The sequence below is a fragment of the Dermacentor albipictus genome, chromosome 1 (assembly GCF_038994185.2).
Source record: "Dermacentor albipictus isolate Rhodes 1998 colony chromosome 1, USDA_Dalb.pri_finalv2, whole genome shotgun sequence".
NCBI classification, from domain to species: Eukaryota; Metazoa; Arthropoda; class Arachnida; order Ixodida; family Ixodidae; genus Dermacentor; species Dermacentor albipictus.
This window is the reverse complement of record NC_091821.1, coordinates 328767718-328781650: the sequence shown is the minus strand read 5'-3', so window position 1 is coordinate 328781650 and position 13933 is coordinate 328767718. Positions and strand designations below refer to the sequence as shown.

Below are 13933 nucleotides of genomic sequence, written 5' to 3'. Positions count from 1 at the left end.
CACTACATAGCCTTGTGTGCGACCTTTTTATATAGCGTGCGTGGACCTCTTTAATATGACAATACGAAGAAAATGAACGCCGCAGTGCGTACTGATCATGAAGCTCCCGCAATTTGCCTAACCATAGCAGTGCCCGCGCTTCAAAACTTACGACGTTAACCATCGGCTCCCGATACTGTTACATCACTGAGAACTTTAAACTTAATCGCGATATAGGAAATCTTCGCGTGCACACTGGCCAGACAAACTTACGACAGACAACAACAGCTTACCAACAAAGCCGAGTAAAACCACTTTTCAGTTTCCCAACGCTTGAGCTGCTGTTCGGCAGGCTTTAGCTGTTCGGCGTCCTGACTGGCCGCTTTGCGAAGTGTTTCTAAAACAACGCCACAGTTCTCCTGGTTCATCTTGTCACTATCATTCGGCAATTTCGTTCACTATTTACAAGAGGTCCGCATTCACGTCACTCGTGGAGGCCGCCATTACAGCTACAACCCATCAAAACGAGATGCGGAAACAGAAACAAACGAAACATTGTGGCATTTCCGGTTCCGTTTTCACTAATGGCGACGGCCACGGCGTCTGCCTATTTCTGAAGGTTCATAAGGGAGTTTCAGGCATGACTGCAACGTTTTTACCTTTGCAACTAGCCCTCAGTTAGACATTTCGCCGAATGAATTCGAGAAGCATACTCAGGCAAGTGTTCTTACGTAACGACAAAGTGAACTATCTACTGTTGGCGACGTTGTCGTCACTGAAACGATATCCATCTGTCGAGTGCCTTACGATTAGCCGGCTTTGATCAGTGGAAAACAGCTGCTATAAGGCTAGCATGATGTATTAACCTTGCGTTCTGCCTTCCAGCCTTCTTACTGAATTTGAATCTAATATTAAACACAAGTGATCGGCCCTTTTATCGAACGCAATGAGCGTACTATGACTCCGTCATCGTGTGAGGTGTCGGGTGGGCCTGGCACACGCAATGATGTTTCCCAAAACGCCTTTTAAGACGGCTAAATGGAAAGAGCACAAGGGGCCATTACGCACCCTTATGTACAGGTGCCATGTGCCCAGCTGTATAGATTAACCATGGACGGACTACCAACCCACTACGGCCGTCAGGGACAGCAACGATCCCAAGTAATATATCACTCGCCGAGGTAAGCAAGTGTCATTTTGTCGTGCTGCTGTCGCACCCCTTTTCCCGTTTGACCGTGATCATTGCCTGTACGCAGGTTCAAAGGATACGTCGCCAGCCTTGTTCTCTGTAAATGCATCCTGGCATACGCATACTTCCTCTCGTATAATATCTTAAATTATCTCCACGTTGTACAGTTCCTCTTCATCGCTCGCCTTGTGTAAGTACATTTTATGATGTTGGTTAATCTTCATCTAGAATGATTCATGTTTATTTGTATGCATTTATGGTCTTCATCAGTTTTCGTTAGAGCACGTTAAGCTGTAGCCACGTTTCCCAGTGCGGTGCGTAATCAGCTTTATTCGCAGTAGGTGAAAAGCTGAAGCAAACAAAATACTCAGATTGAATTGCACGCATTTATTTGGACAGGCACAGCCTCAGTGAACTTGGCGCTCTTGACTTTTGCTTACGATTAAGTTCAAGAAATCACACTAAACTAGCTGAACCAAGGCATCAGAATGACTGCCAAGGAAAACGTAATGGACTCTGCTTAAATAGAGTTGGGGGGTGTGTTTAGTTACGTGTAAGAGAACTTTCATGGATGGATGGAGGGATGGATGGATGGCGGCTATACCCTTTGTAACGGGCGGCGGCTGGCGCCACCTAGCCTTTTGCTCCCCCTCCTATTTTATTATTTTTTCCCTTCCTTTATATCCTCTTTTCCTTAACCTAGTTTTCACTCCCCTCCTCCCCTCAAAATAACTATCTAAAAAGTAGAGGAAACATTATCTCCCCAATTTAAGGTATTATCTCTCCCTTGACTTCCTCCACCAATCCTCTAGCCTCCCCTTTGTTACTGCCACTCTTTTCTCGTCTATTTGCCCTCGTTCCCCGGAAAATCCCAATGCTCCTTCCATATATGCCTGTGTTCCCTCTGCCAGAGTCGGGCGAAGGTCTGTGCATCTCAGCACTATATGCTCAGTGGTCTCCGTTGCGGCTCCGCAAGCTGTGCACCAAAGGTCCACGTTTTCAAATTTAGCCCTGTATGTTTTCGTTCTCAAAACCCCCGTCCTAGCTTCGAATAATGGTGAGCTGCCCCGCGAGTTATCAAATAAGAGCTCTCTCTTAATCTCCTGTTTTTGTGACCTATACATAGATAGCGCTGGCTTTTTGAGCATTCTTTCTGCCCACATTTTTCTTTCCGTCTCCTTCACCTCCTTTCCCACACTAGAACCACGTTAAACCCCCTCCCTCAGCTGTAGGTATCTATTCCTCAGCTTCCTCGTTCTGAGTGTCCACTTCGTGTTAAAACTTTTCATGTATAGATATTTGTACACTTTTCCTGCCCACCTTTTTTCCTCCAGTGCTGGGAGTCTCTGTTCATATTTTAGCTTGCTTATTGCCTCTCTACCTTCGAATGACGTCCATTCCATGTCCCCTTGCACTCCCTCATTAGGGGTGTTCCCGTGTGCTCCTAAGGCCAACCTGCCTACACATCTCTGTCTCATTTCCATGCATGCCTGAACTTCCGATTTCATGCACAGTACTGAATTTCCGAATGTGAGGCCAGGTACCATAACCCCTTTCCATACGCCCCTAACCACCTCGTACCTATTATAGTTCCATAGTGCCTTGTGTTTCATTACAGCTGAGTCCTTTTCACTTTTTCAATCATAATTTTTTCCTGTTCTTCCAAGTACTTTTTGCCCTCGTTTAGCCATATGCCCAAATACTTGTATTTTTCAACATGTTCAATCTTATTGCTTTGTATTTCCAATGGTTCCCCCCTTTCTTCATTGTATACTATTATCCCAGACTTCTCTCTACTGAATTGCAGTCCCAATTTTTCTCCCTCCTCTCCACATATGCTCATTAGTTCCTGTAGCCCTACTCGGATGTCAGCAAGTAGTACAATATCATCTGCATATATCAGTCCGGCTAGTACTTGAGCTACCTTCTGCCCTTCCAGCATATAGCTTATGTCAGTTCCTATTGTGCTCTGTTCTAGTCTCTTTTCCATTTGGCTCATGTAAATCATAAAAAGCAGAGGCGACAATGGACAGCCCTGCCTGAGACCTCTTCTTATTTTAGCTGGCTTTGTAGTTTCCCCCTCCCATGTTATCTCTACCTCATTATCTGTATAAACTTGTTGTAGAAACTCAATCATCTTTCTATCTAGACTATATTCCCTCAACTGGCTCCATAACTTTTCTCGGTTTACATTATCATAGGCTCCTCTAATGTCTAAAAAAGCTATCCATAGCGGTTTCTGCCTGGCTGTCGCTATCTCTATGCACTGTGTTATAACAAATAAATTATCATCTAGCCTTCTGTTCCTTCTACATTGTGAGCTTAGCCATTTAGGCTAAGCTCACAGTGTTGCCAAAACGCAGATGCCAAATGCTGTTGACATCAGTAAAGAAATAAAAGCAAATGGCATTGCATCCAGCATTTCACAATACTGTGTCCAAAGACCGTGTGCACAAGAGGAAGGCTGCTGAGAAATTCTTATTCAACCTAGCTGACTTCTCCATACTTCATAATATACAATTTCTTTCTGATTAGAAATGGGGGCAGAATTGATTAGAAATGTGGGCAGAATTGATTCGAATGCATCCCATCTTGAATGTTCCTCAGTTCTTTAACCATAGTTAACTGCTTCCTTTAATAAGCTTTCCAGGAAACCATGCTACGTCTGAATCAGTATTATTCGAACTGGGTTTGAATGCTTCCTTCTCTGTTACAGTGCCTCAACTGCACTTGTAATTATACAAAAGCCCTTCTCCAGTGGGTCGAAACTAACACGCTCACAAGTAAGTGCTTGTTCTTTGCAGCGCATATTTAGGGTCATGTTTTATTACCATTGAAGCCAAATTACCCCCGAACAATTGTCATGCATTTCTTTGCCTGAAAGCTGATTTTGTTGTCTTTCATAATCCACTGTGCTTCTAAGGTTGCTATTCATTTGCTGAACAGCGAGAAATGGGCAGTGCTCACTCACCCTGCTAAAAATCTGGTTCACAAAAATTTAAAGCAAAGCGTTGGTGACCAAAGTGAGATCCCAGTGTGAACATTTTTTTGTGTGTGTTATTGTGCTGACTGCATTTTTACCACAATATAGTTTACACATTTATGTTGCTGAAGAGAACCAGAAGTAGGCATTCATGTTGCAGCAGAAGGAGAAAAAAAATGAAAACCCTCATATAACAGTAGCTGGCAGCTTGCTAGCTTCCTGGTTGCATTATGAAACTGCTGTAACTGATTCACAGTAGTCTATTGTATTTTTTATTCAACATATCTGTTGATTCAATTTGATTATTTGAGTTTTGTGTATACAAAGCATTTTCATTTTTCTGTTTTTGTTAATGCACACAAGTTATCAACGATTTTCATAACCGTACTGCTGCTGCAGAAATCCTGCAATCAAATAGTTGTGATTCAGTGAATACTGTCTCCAAGTGTTAAAAATAGGAAATTCAAGAGGAAATTATAATCTTTGCTGGCCATGTTACATAGCAGTGGCATACAGCAAATTTTGCACTGTCTGCCACTATTTAACTACTGAACAAGAAACAGAGGAAGTGAGGGGGGCTGTTTTTGTTAGTCACAACCATATAAAGCCAAGAAGTGCTTAGGGGAAAGTAACTATGGTTTTAGTAAAAATGTAGAAACAGCAAGAAACAGGGAAATAAAAATGGACAAAAAGACAACTTGCTGCCAATGGGAGCCGAACCCACATGCTCTATCAATTGAGCTATGGCTTAGTTATAAAGTCATAACTCAACTGAATATCACTTATTGATCTTTTAATTAGTAAGTTTAGTGCACAAGATGTACTTGTGAGAGGGAAACCTGTCAGATCACCGCATCTCAAAGCCATGTGGGACTACATAAAGCACCAACTTATCTGGCGATTTAGGAAAGGAATATCTGGAAACAAGTACTAGTTACAGGGTTCCTATTGAGCAGACGTGTTTTGAGCACTGACCAGCTTTCTTGTGGGTCTTTCCCATCACGCTTGTGCGTGCATGTGTTTTTTTTTTCCCCTATCTGTAGTGGCTGCGGGTTCTTCGTCACGCTGTGATCAATTCTTCTCTCACACTTTTGGAGCTCTTTGGTCTCACGCTGTGTGGGCCTTTACGGACAATTCTGCTCACCCAACACAAAGACCTTGTGGTCATAGTCGGCATAAAGGCGCTCTTCACAAGTGCTGGCGGTCACTCCAAGGTGAGTCAGATTATGAACAGTGAAAATTTAGTAGGGTGGGAGGCTTGAAGGAGCAAGAGTAGATGATATTGGCTTTGCAGCCTTTGTCCCTTGAAACTGTGTAAACAAATAATCCATTCAGGTGGTATTTCGGATGCTGGTGTGACACAAATGTTAGTGCAGTGAACCCCAGAGTGCTTATAGGCAGTGCTGTTTACAGATTCAAATTTTTCTCCTAAGTTCTGTGGATGCAAAACAATACAAAACTGTCATTATCCTGTGATGTGTAAAATTGTGGATATGAATAGGGAATAGGGAATATGCAACTTACACAAGGCTTGTCCGGAAAGTGTGCAGACTTTGTAAACTTCATTGTAATTGACTATCTAACTCTAGGAGTACTGTCATATTTATCAAAGTGTCAATGAAGCATTTGTAGGCATCCACGAATGACATCTAACTCTGGTGTTTTAAGCGACAAACTAATGCATACTAATTTCTTCCGACTAGAAAAGAAGCCTCACCAAATATGAGAAATGCCATGTGACTGCACTCCCACCCACATAATAAAGGGCCCCTCACCAGGTTTGGCCATTTTGAGCTGACAAGTGCAAAGCTGACACACATTGTGCGGTAACAATCGTGTCTGCAAGGTATTACACCGCTATGCGCCATGGAAAGATCTGAAATTTCAATCCAAACGCTGTTTCCCTCTTCACTCGCGGCCGCCACGCTCCAAGCCAGACGGTGATGTAATCGTGCCTCTGCGCCTATGTAACCGTGTCCGCAGTGTGACGTCGCTCGTGGCGACACGTGACTTCGAGAATTATTCAAGACAACACCTGTTGTCTGTGCGATCTGTTGCTTGAATTGACAAGTTGAAGCTTAGAGAAACAATAAAACACACAAACGGAATGTCTGCGTGTTTTTTGTTTTACTTCACACAGAAGCAAGAGAGATGTACATCCGCTTCGTCTGCTTGTTTCCACGGTCATACGGTCACGTGCACAGGCACCGAAACTATGCCATTTTCTACCGTGCCCCAGCATGTGATCACGCTCTACAATCTGCTTGTTCTGCCTCACTATTCGTGTAGCACTGAATTATACCGCTAGTCATGTTTCTTTGTGCACAGCACACAAAATCATGTGCTGTGCAAACAAGACAACAACTCGCGTGCGGTCAGCGGAAATGCGTAGCACAGAAAAAAAATGCCAGGAGAAAAAAAAAATGAAGGCGGGGCCTGTGACGTATGCGTCATGCAATCCTCGAGATCTGGTTTGGGAGAATGCAGGGAAGGAATTTCGCTTCCGAAGGCTAGACGGGGTGAGTGGAGAGAGCGGCTTGCTTGGCAGTGGAGCCCACCTGCTGAAATCATGGGTTCGCGGCACTGAAATATTTCTCTCTCGGCTATTAATGAGCTGATTTGACAAATTTTTGCAGCAGAATGCTCCCTAGAGCACACGTAACAACTTCCAGCATATAACCAAAATTTGCTATGGGGCCTGGTGAGGGGCCCTTTGAAGCAGCGTCCTCAAATAAGCTGATTGAAAGCAAGTGCTTTGCCTGTCTGAAACCCGAAGAGACAGCACATCACCCAATTTATAATAGCACGAAAGGAGCACCAACAGCAGGTTTCGCGGCTTCACAGCTATTCCTTCCTCTCATTTCTATGTCACAGTTATTGTCCGTCTCTCAAGGCTGATTGATCGCATTGATAACAAAATCCCCTTGATAACGTGGCCAAAGTGCCGCTCTGACCACGCATGAAATGCGAAAAGCAATTGAATAGGCATAGAATTTTTCAAAATCCCAGCTTTGCTCACACTGCATTGAAAGAGTGCACATGCAGCTATATTTTGCGCCTGAAACTTGGTTTGGACCAAAGCCACATTAGAGGGATGGTTTAATTTTCCATGAGAGTGTATACCTGTTGCAAAAGCAAGCTCGTGGCTAAAAAGAAAAACGAAATAATGAGACTTAGAAGTGATCCTCGTGTAGAGAAAAGGCAAGATCGATGTGTTCAAGAAAGTAAATGTGCCACTTCTAAATAAGCCGAATTGTCAATCAGGATGTCTCCACAAAAAACAACAGAAAAAGAAAACCATCAGATTTCAGTGTGCCCTTATTATCTGTGAACTTGTAAGCGCTCTTGAACACCAGCTGCTGCCTAGAGGACGTGTTCGAATAGGTGTCCTTCTGTAGCTACACAGTAGTGAGTCTGCTTTATCACATCTTCAGTAGCTTTCTTGATGACCAAAGCTGGAATTCTATGGCAGACATCCATTATACTTGCCTTGAGCTCAACTGATGTCGTTGTCTTTATAATGTAAACACGATGTTTCACACAACCCCAAAGAAAGAAATTGAGTGGAGAGAGATCAGGTGACCTAGCCGGCCAATTTATAGGCTGGTGCCTTCCACTCTGTTGCGCATAATAAGTCCCGTCCAGCCAGTTTTGTGCTTGGCTGCTGCTGTGGGCTGGTGTTCCATCTTGCTGATACCACAGACGTGGAAGACGTGACAGCAGGACTTCGCTGAGAAACTCATCCACCATTCCAAGGATTTCGTCCACGCAACGTTTGTGATCGAAAAAGTTGGGACGGATTATAGCACTGACATAAATTCTGCACCACACATTGAACAACCCCTGGTACTGGTGCTGAGCGCTTGGCATGACTCCAATCCCAGTGTGGATTGGAGTCACTCCAATAGTCTGTAATATGCAGATTTACCTGAGTGCTTCTGCAAAGATTGGCTTCATCTGTGTACATGATGTTGCTCAAAAAGTCCAGTGACTCATTGGCTTTTGTGAGGACCCAATTCAGGAAATCTAAACAATTCTGCAGGTCCCTATCTTCCAAGTATTGGTGCTGTTAAGGTAGTACGAATGAAAGGCCGAGCGATTTGAAATCCTCCAAACTGATGACTTGGAAAGTGGTACCTGGGAGGCCACGTCCCTCATGCTAGCATGAGGGTTTGAGGGCATAAATGCTAGAATATCCGTGCGTAGGCTAGGACTCAAAGACGGAGTCCTCCATCACTGTTTCTGGAAGCTGCCGGTTTGCCTAAGATTTTCATATTTTTTTATGATAGTCTATGCGTTTGGTCTACCGCAACACTTCCATGACTGATATATATTTGGGGCCTTCCTCTTGTTGCCATTTGCAGCTCCCAAGTCAAGGATTATGTTTTCCTTCTGCTCATTAGAGAAAGATATGACAAATGGGACAAAACAAAATGCACCTTTAAACCTTTGCACATACGTTGTCAATTCACTTTTGTAGTGATTGGTTTCGTGGTGAAAAAACAAGAACCGCTCGTGCACTTTATCTGTGCTAAGGCAACAGGTATCACATCCTGTTTCCAACTAGCACCAAACGCGACATGTTACTTCGGCCGAGGCGGGGCAGATAAGGCGCTAGCTCGATCACGACGTTATCCTTTATTCCCTTTATTTCATTCAGGCTAACTAAAAGGGAGCCTGTTCAAGGGCGCTTGCTTTATGATATGGGTGGGAGCGCAGTCAAGTGCTATTTTTCATATTTCACAGGTCTTATTTATCAGTGGGAAAAAATTTGTATGCAATTAGCACATCACTGAATATGCTGCAGATAGACGTCCCTTGGCTGTGCGTACACGTGCCTTAGTGACACTTCGATAATTAGGATAGCACGTCTCAAGTTATACAATCAACTACAATTACTAAAATGAATCTCAGTAATAAAAAAGTTACTGGCAGCTGCTCCACTGTGCTGGAAACAATATGCACTAGGTTTTCTTCGAGTAATGCGATTGCACTTTTTAAAAATCTTTGTGCATCATAGGTAATTGGGAGACCTTGTATATGTTTATGACCTCCGCATGCAAGTGACAATGTTTCCATCCCTAATAAATGTTGCAACTTATTGGAAGAGTTTCTCTCTCTCATTTTTTTTCTGTGAGTCGTTTGCATTGCTTACTGGAAAGAGAAGCAATACTGAAACACATATTACTCACGTGCATTTCACACGCCGTTGATAAAAGACTCTGCTGAAAGGGTCACTGAAGTCTGCAGGTTTCTTTCATTCGCGAAAAAGCATGCAAAGCAGTTTGAAGCGAGGTGAACATACTGCAACGTAATCATTCGCTAGGCACAGGCTATCCTTACTTACCTTTAGAAATGCTAATTGGCCACCTCCTTCTGTTTAAAAAATATCATGAACTTTGTCCTGTGTATATATTTAAATATATTGTGTGTGTACATGGTGTTTACAGTGAAAATTTAAAACAATGTTAAGGTGAGAAAATATGGATGAGGCAGCCGTCACTGATGCTTCTAATGCACTTGTCATCCTATTGTCAGGATTTGAAGAAATAAAGTGAAATTATGGGGCCGTATTCTGAAACGCTCACCATCCGCTTTACTTTCGCCACTACGATAGTCACATTCAATAAATCAAGTGGCTGCTTACTTGTGACGTCAGCATGCACTACCAACATGTGCTCTCGAACGCTTCACATCGCATGAGAGAGCACAGCATGCGAGTGCAGAGCGGCTCGGGTGTGTTGTTTTCGAGTGTTGCGGCCGCAGTACAGGCTCTGCGTACTGACTATGGTTGGCTACAGCCGCTTTAGGTAAAATAAATTGAAAAAGGAAGTGTGAAATGTTTTATTTTAAATGAATCAACCAATATCACCGCAAAACAATGCGTGTAAGATCCCACCAAAAAAACTACTATACACTACCACCTCTCATATCTACTACACTCCACCACCAACAAAACACCAAAAGACATATTCGTCTATTCAATACATGTTGAGAGTACTCATCGACATGACATTAAAATGATAAGGCGGGAACTACTAGATGGCGTTGTTTATTTTCTGGTTTTGCTGAAACAGCCAATCCGTACATGCCATTGGTGGAGGCGTGGCCAAGGCGATAAGTTTTGCGGGAGGCGAACGTTTCAGAATATGGGCCATGAATTAAAAGCTGTTCACGTCCGTGCCAACAATGATCCAGTAAGCTATTAGCCCCAATAAAATTTTAAGTGAAAGGGTAGAGGCAAGTCAAAAGAAACCTCAAATGATGTGGGTGACAAAACTCTGGTAATGACACTTTAGGTAGGGGGGGGAGAGGGCGCTACGCTTTGGCATCGCCGGGGGAAGGCGCTTCCTTCCCCCCTCCCTCGGAAAATTCCAGACGGGGCTCGGGCACCGGAGCCCCCCCCCCTAGTCGGTGCCTATGGAAGGGCAAGTACTCAGATTTGTAGTCATCATTTTGCCATCGTTGAAGTATCTTAGTCCTTTTCTTTTAGGATATAGTCGACTCTCATTACAACGAACCCTGATAATCCAACAAAAACATCCGTTTTTTCCGAAGTCCGTAATATCCGAAACACTTCGCTTTTGAAACTTTTGTCGCGATGTCTAACAACTTTATTGCAAAGAGTGATTGACGAAAGTCTAAAGTAAAAAACAAACAAAAAGTCACAGTTTTGCCCAAACGGTGAATCATCGATTGCGATAGTAAATTATGCAAGATAAGTGCGGCAGCTGCAGCCACCGATTTGACCTTCGTGCTCTATCGCTTCAACACGAACTAAACGTTAAAAGCACAGCACATATAAAGTTGGCAGCTCTGGGCGCACTTTGTCTACATCGCAGATCACTTTCAAGATACGGTGGACGCGCACTTTGTCCATGTCGCAGATTGCGCTCAAGATACGGCCGCTGCACCGTTAACAGCAGCCATTGGAGTAGAACCGCAATTCTTTTCCTCGCCTGCCGCCAACATGCCTCACACGCGAAAGACGGCGCACTTCCGCCCCACTTTCCTCCCTCCCTCGCGCGCAAGATATTGAGCCGCAATCGTCAGCTGATTCTTGCAAGTCAGTTGCCAGACCGTGGCAAAGTCCGTTTTATACACCCGATTTTGACAAAATTGCCACTAATTTTGTCCGCTGTAGCCAATAGTCCGTTGTAGCGCTGTGCGTCAAAAGTGAACTTTGTTGCAATAATAAAATAGGTAGAACAAACTAAGGCTGAAATATGGTCCATTATGTTCGAAAGTCTATTGTACGTGGGTCCATTGTAACAAACGTAGACTATTTCCTTCCTTGCACTTCCCTATTATGGTTGTGTCTCGTGCACAACTCTGCTTGCTGCGCATCGACGGCAAACGCAAGCAGAACAAGGTGTTCACACTTGCTGTAAACGCTGGCCTTACATGTGCACCGACCACAACCGATGGTTCTCATAGCACTAAGCTGTGTGAAATAGACTAAGCCTGAACATTAGGCTAGTTTATAAGACATTAAGATTGACAAAGCAGCGCAATAACAAAAAGAATTACAAAGGACTGAGAACGGAAACTTCCCGACACATGCACAATCAGTGAAGCAGCACAAGAAACAGAAAAGAGAGGCATACGTCTCCCTTTTTTGTCTGCAATTCTTGTGCTGCATCGCCAATTTACATGATTAAATATGCGACAACAGAAATGTTTACAGCAAAATAATATCTGGAACATAACTGCTAGAGTTTCACGTCTTAGCTTGCCTCGGTGAGCACTCTTTGCAGGGCGTATTTGCATCACAGTTTGCATTCGACTTCCGATTTATGTACTGCTGGATACTGTGAATGGGACCAACCACGTACAAGCGGTGACCTTTCTCAAGAGCAGACAAACAAAAATTCATTTTCCGGTACATCAGGCCTTAAAAATCACAGTGCAAAACGACTGGAAGCACCATGTGTGCCTTCGCCCCTTCGTCCGCTTCACATGCCAGTGCTCTTGCTGCTGCCATTTCCAGGGCTGTTAGTCAGTGCCATTGGTACCTTACGACGGCCGCTCGGTTCCTATAATCCGCCTTGTGCTGTGTTTTCCTGGCTTAGCTCACGTTGATATGAGAGGCAGCATGAAGGTCAGTTTGCTCGCTGCTGCTGCCACGCTTCCTCACGCCAGCGGTCTGACAGCGAGTGTCCGTGGTCATCAAGTGAGATGTGTTTATGTTTGCTTGTGCATTTGTGACACCATGCTTGTTAAGGGGCAACTCCGGCGATTTTTCTATGTCCACTGATCTTAATATGAATATACATTCTATTTTGCACTCTGTTAGTGCAATCACTATTAGACCACATGCGTCAGCGAACTCACCGCTAATTTCCTTCTTTTCTTCGCTCCTCTCTCTCCCTTTCATATTTGTTTCCCCTTTCCCATTCCCTCGGTGTAGGGTAGCCAGCCGGACGTTGTTCTGGTTAACTTCCCTGCCTTCTGCTTTTCTCTTTCCTTCCTCCTTTCCTGATTATCTGTGCCAAATAATATGGCTGCAAGTCATCTAATTTTCCTGAAAATGAATTTTAAAGAATGGTTGTATTTCAGACTCGTGACTTTTTACTGGCCACCCTGTGTTTGTGACATCAGAGACTACATTTCCACTGTCGCTGAACATAGTCGCTGAAATCGCTGCTGTCTAGTTTCGAAAATCTGTAAATGCTCCCTGTATCGTTAGGAGACATTGTCAGCTTCGCTTTTTTAGTGTTAGCGCCATGTGTACTGTGTCTTCAGCATGCATTCTGAATATTTACATTATAGTAGTGTAGGATCTGACGACATCGACCCATCGTGATGTCACACCAAGCAGCTACTTGTTTCGGTTTTGGTATCTCATTTACTGGTTATTCAAAGTTATGGATGAAATTGTAAGCAAATTGAACCACCCTGCAGGTGACAGGACTGTCAGTGCCATTTGAAAATGACAGTGTCCTAATATGGTTAAAAAAATTCTGGAGTTGCTCTTTAATGTGGTTGCTATGCCTATGTTTAAAAGTTTGTATGGCCGATGAAACTACCATCCTTAATTCCTATAGCTGTTGACTAATTTGCTATCGCAATTGGTCCTTCACCTTTCAGGGGAAACTGCAACTTTCTTTAATCCTCCTACGTATATGTCAGTGCTCATGCTAGCGGCATCTGCCTGCACATGGGAGAATGCACATGATGTGAAGTTATGGCCTCTGAGATTCAAGTGCAAAAGCTTAGATGTACGGCCCCTTTTCGGAGGCTGGGTGGCTACAAGTTGCTGGCGAATTTATTGTGCAGTTTGTGCGTTTCTGAAACACATTGTGATGTGCTTTTTGACACTCAGGCTTGGATAATCGAGGTTCCTTGAATCGAGCGCACCTCGTGTTCACTGTCTTAGCCACTTGGCGAATGCGGAACCAGGGAAAATTTATCATTGGCTCACAGAACCCTGAGGAAGGACCTGCAGAATACAGGGGTTCTGCAGAACCCACTTTGAGAACTCATGGCTTAGAGAATGCTGCATGTAATTTCAGGAGGTTACAATAATTTTCTTCATGAGGGCCTTTCTAAATATAAAAGCCAGCATTTTCAAATGCTTGCTTTTATGCTACAGTTGTTTGTCATTTTGCCTTCTCTTTCTCTCATTACAGTTTAGAGGAGCAGTGTGTTTTATATTGGCGGTGTTGTCGTTGCTGTTTCTTGACTTCGACGACAAGGAGGCTTTGCCGACGGAGCACCGTATCCTTATCTTATATACGTTTGATAGAAGGTAGCAGCACTGACCTTGATTGTACAGGTAA

The 13933-nt window shown here is 43.7% G+C and overlaps 2 protein-coding genes across 2 annotated transcripts in view; one reads left to right on the top strand and one right to left on the bottom strand.

Moving 5' to 3' along the window:
• Impbeta11 (importin beta11) overlaps window positions 1-506 on the bottom strand; it is a 98220-nt gene extending 97714 nt beyond the window's left edge. Inside the window, exon 1 of the mRNA XM_065441228.1 lies at window positions 273-506. Within this exon, the coding sequence (XP_065297300.1) occupies window positions 273-407 (135 nt within the window). The 5' untranslated portion in view covers window positions 408-506. The remainder of the gene's footprint in view (window positions 1-272) is intronic.
• Window positions 507-545: 39 nt separating this feature from the next.
• LOC135909298 (proton-coupled zinc antiporter SLC30A5-like) overlaps window positions 546-13933 on the top strand; it is a 49980-nt gene continuing 36592 nt past the window's right edge. Inside the window, exons 1-6 of the mRNA XM_065441240.1 lie at window positions 546-696; window positions 1060-1160; window positions 1236-1358; window positions 3885-3951; window positions 5195-5365; window positions 13784-13871. Coding sequence (XP_065297312.1) covers window positions 1090-1160; window positions 1236-1358; window positions 3885-3951; window positions 5195-5365; window positions 13784-13871 — 520 coding nt within the window. The 5' untranslated portion in view covers window positions 546-696; window positions 1060-1089. The remainder of the gene's footprint in view (window positions 697-1059; window positions 1161-1235; window positions 1359-3884; window positions 3952-5194; window positions 5366-13783; window positions 13872-13933) is intronic.